Raw genomic sequence first — 3,660 nt, forward strand, 5'->3', positions numbered from 1 at the left:
GGCTCATTCCAACAATTACTAATAAAATTTTTTATTAATAATTGACATTACCAACAAAATGCACACATTTACCAATGGACTTTTTCATCGATAAAATTATTATTTTTATTAGTGTTTGTTTATGAAATATTGATTTTGTCAAAGATCAACACACCACAAACTTATGATGTCAAAGATGCCCTCAACACTCCACAACGACAAATTAAAATTATTAAATATGGCTGGCGGAAACTTTTTTGTTTCCTTATTTAATGAATTAAATTCTTTTCATATTTCCTTTTAGAATGACCAAACGATTTCTATAATCCGCACCACCACGGTAGGACACAGAGAAAAGGGAAAATCACTACATTTCATGGAGATGCAATCAGTTCTTGTCAAGGTCTGGGTGACAAGTCTATTGCTTGGGTTCTTTACTATAATCATACGCCTGTTTGATGCTCTTATATTGAAGCCTGGAAGGATTCGTTCTAGGCTACAAAAGCAAGGAATTCAGAGTCCTCCATCGTCCATCCTGCTTGGAAATCTCCGGGATGTAAAGAAGACACGATTCAAGGCGTCTAAGTCACTGGAAGAAGGAGAACAAGTGATAACCCACAATTGTTCTTCCCTGGTGTTTCCATACTTCGATAAATGGAGAGAACAATACGGTATAAACTTTGCAGTTTAGCATTAAGGTTTAAGCCTATCGATTAAAAAGTTGACTAGGCTCTGATATGTTCTTGATTCCAGGTTCAACTTTCATGTTTTCACTAGGAAACGCGCAGATTTTGCACATAAGCAACCCAGATCTACTGAAGGAAATAAGCATAAGCACTTCATTGGATTTAGGAAGGCCTTCCTATCAACAAAAGGCGATTGGACCGTTGGTAGGACAAGGCATAGTAGCTTCAAATGGAGCTCTATGGGCATACCAAAGGAGAATCCTTGCTCCTGAATTCTACATGGAAAGGGTCAAGGTATGCTTCCATTAATGCAAATCCGATTGTATTCAACCTAATATCCATCCACTTGAAAAGTTGAAATAGCAGACCCTGTTTCAACTGTTAACAACTCTATTAACATCTGCAGGGTATGGTGAAATTAATGGTGGAGTCCTCAATTGAGATCGTAAACTTATGGAATAGCAAGATTGACAGTGAAGGTGGAGTCGCAGACATAAAGATTGACGATTATATGAGAAGTTTTTCCGGTGATGTTATCTCAAGAGCTTGCTTCGGGAGCAATTACTCCAAAGGGGAAGAGATTTTCTTGAAAATTAGAGCTCTAATAGATTACATGCCTGCAAGAGTTTTGTATCTGTCAATTCCTGGAATGAGGTTCAATTTTTTGTTTCTTGTTTTTATTTTTTCTCCCAATTCCTGACTTGAACCATTTCGAAAGAAAATATCATGAAAAAATCGGTTCGGGGAAATTGATGGTCATGATTGAATTTGAAATTTTCAGATATCTTCCTATCAAGATCAATAGGGAAACGTGGAGATTAGAGAAAGAAATCCGCACCATAATCTTGAAGGTTGTGAAGGAAAGAAAGGAAGGAACATCAGAAAGGGACCTCTTACAAATGATCCTTGAAGGTGCTAAAAGCAGTGATTCAGGCCAAGATGCAACAAATCGCTTCATTGTTGATAATTGCAAGAACATATACTTGGCAGGGTACGAGACCTCTGCAGTGACAGCAACATGGACATTGATGCTATTGGCCTTATATCCAGAGTGGCAAGAAAAAGTTCGTGAAGAAATTCTTGACATTTATAGGGGTGAATTACCAAATGCCGACATGCTCCTCAAGATGAAGACAGTAAGTGCACAATAATCCTGGACTTGTATATATTAATGCCAGCACAAAGTGTAATTTTGATTTGCATTGCCAGCTAACTATGGTGATTAATGAGGTACTTCGGCTCTATCCTCCGGTCCCTCTCATGACTCGTGAAGCACTCGAGGACATCAAACTAGGGAATATAAATGTGCCCAAAGGAGTTAATCTTTGGATATTGATAGTGACACTTCACAAAGATCCTAACGTATGGGGGCCTGATGCTGATAAATTCAACCCTGAAAGATTTGCCAACGGAGTTACTGGGGCATGTAAGTATCCTCATGTATATATGCCGTTTGGTACTGGATCACATATTTGTTTGGGACAGTATTTTGCCATGGCAGAGCTCAAGATACTTCTTTCTCTTTTACTCTCAAACTTCAGCTTCTCTCTCTCACCAAGATATAGACATTCTCCAGCTATGAATTTGATTATGGAGCCACAGTATGGAGTGGATCTCCTGGTCAGGAAGCTCTAGCTCACTGCTGTATACTATTTTGTACTTTTTTTGTTGAATATCAATGAATTGATTTCACAATTCAAATTTGGTATTCCAGAAGTAATAAAGGTTCTTTGCAGACATAACATCTTATTCAGCCGAAAAAATTTTCTTTTATTGAAACTATTAGGCATAACATTTATTTACAAAATTAAAAAAAAAAATTAATGGGGTGGTACTTGATAACATTAATTTGTTAGGCATAACATTTATTTGTACTTATTATCCCATGGAGTAGTTTTATCTCATATTAATTAAGTTTTAAGTTTCCCATGCTCTCTCTATTTATTATGAATAGATTTTTTTAAAAAAAAATTGAATAATTAACATATTCAATCTCTTAAAAGCCAAGGCATACATGAAGTACACAAGAAAATGGCGAGTAAAAATTTAATGCAATAATTGTTTAAATCAAGTTGTGCAGTTTACGTATTTGTCATTTATTAATTTGAACTTGATCAGTATAAAACTAGTTTGGTACCGAGCCTAATTCAATCCGATTTGATTGATAAAGTTAATGATACAAAACTCAAATACACTGTCTTAAAACAATTAAATCTCAAACGACATGAACTCAAGATGATTCAAATATGAAATCATCAAACTCGAGGTAATTTGAAATGCAAAATATTTCTAAAAACTATACTTAACTTAAATTATGACTTGAAATGCTTGACTTTTAATTAATTGATTTTATATAAAATACAATGACTAATTAATAAACTTATTCTTTCCTCTTTCAAACAAAATTTTAAAATTTAAAATCATAATATCCATTTTCAATCAAATTAACACATCAACAATTTAATACTGACGTTATAAAACCAAGGTAAGCCATCTCAATTCTCTACTAATTTTATTTGAATGTCTGTTCGGGTTTTGTACTTTAGGGCGTGTAGACTTTCCATTTTGTTCTGAATCTAAATGGCGATAATTTCAAAATAATTCAGATCAAGGCATCATTGACATTAGTTCGATTTCTCATTTTAAATTTTTTAAATTTGATTATTTTAATTAAGTTCAAGATCCAATGTATTAAGTGGGCTAAAGGCCCAATCTATTAATTGAGCGTTAAAACTCACATTTAATAGGTCTTGGGTTGGCAGGCCCTCCATTACCACCCCTAACCCCCCCACCCCCAAAACAACAAAAAAAGAATGGGAGTAGGAACATGCCTCCTCCTCCCTTCGCATGCCATCATTGCATACCCACACCTCCTTGCACTTCCAAAACTACACAAAAAACATCTACAAATGTCAGAGAAAAAGGATCATTAAAGGTAGGACATTCAAAAAAGCCAGCAAAAATTATCATCACACAAAAAGAAAAAAAGCCGCAT

At 35.0% G+C, this 3,660-nt stretch overlaps 1 protein-coding gene across 1 annotated transcript; it reads left to right on the forward strand.

Annotated features, from left to right (window-relative positions):
- The first annotated feature begins 300 nt into the window (after positions 1 to 300).
- Positions 301 to 2,498, forward strand: LOC110425339 (cytochrome P450 714C2-like). Its single transcript, XM_021440228.2, has 5 exons — positions 301 to 650; positions 733 to 959; positions 1,072 to 1,319; positions 1,447 to 1,801; positions 1,875 to 2,498. Exons 1-5 carry the CDS (start codon positions 356 to 358, stop codon positions 2,298 to 2,300), a joined length of 1,551 nt encoding a protein of 516 aa, XP_021295903.1. The 5' UTR covers positions 301 to 355; the 3' UTR covers positions 2,301 to 2,498.
- The last annotated feature ends 1,162 nt before the right edge of the window (positions 2,499 to 3,660 follow it).

This window comes from Theobroma umbraticum, unplaced genomic scaffold, assembly GCF_002168275.2.
Source record: "Theobroma umbraticum cultivar Fairchild unplaced genomic scaffold, ASM216827v3 scaffold_81.0, whole genome shotgun sequence".
Lineage (NCBI taxonomy): Eukaryota > Viridiplantae > Streptophyta > Magnoliopsida > Malvales > Malvaceae > Theobroma > Theobroma umbraticum.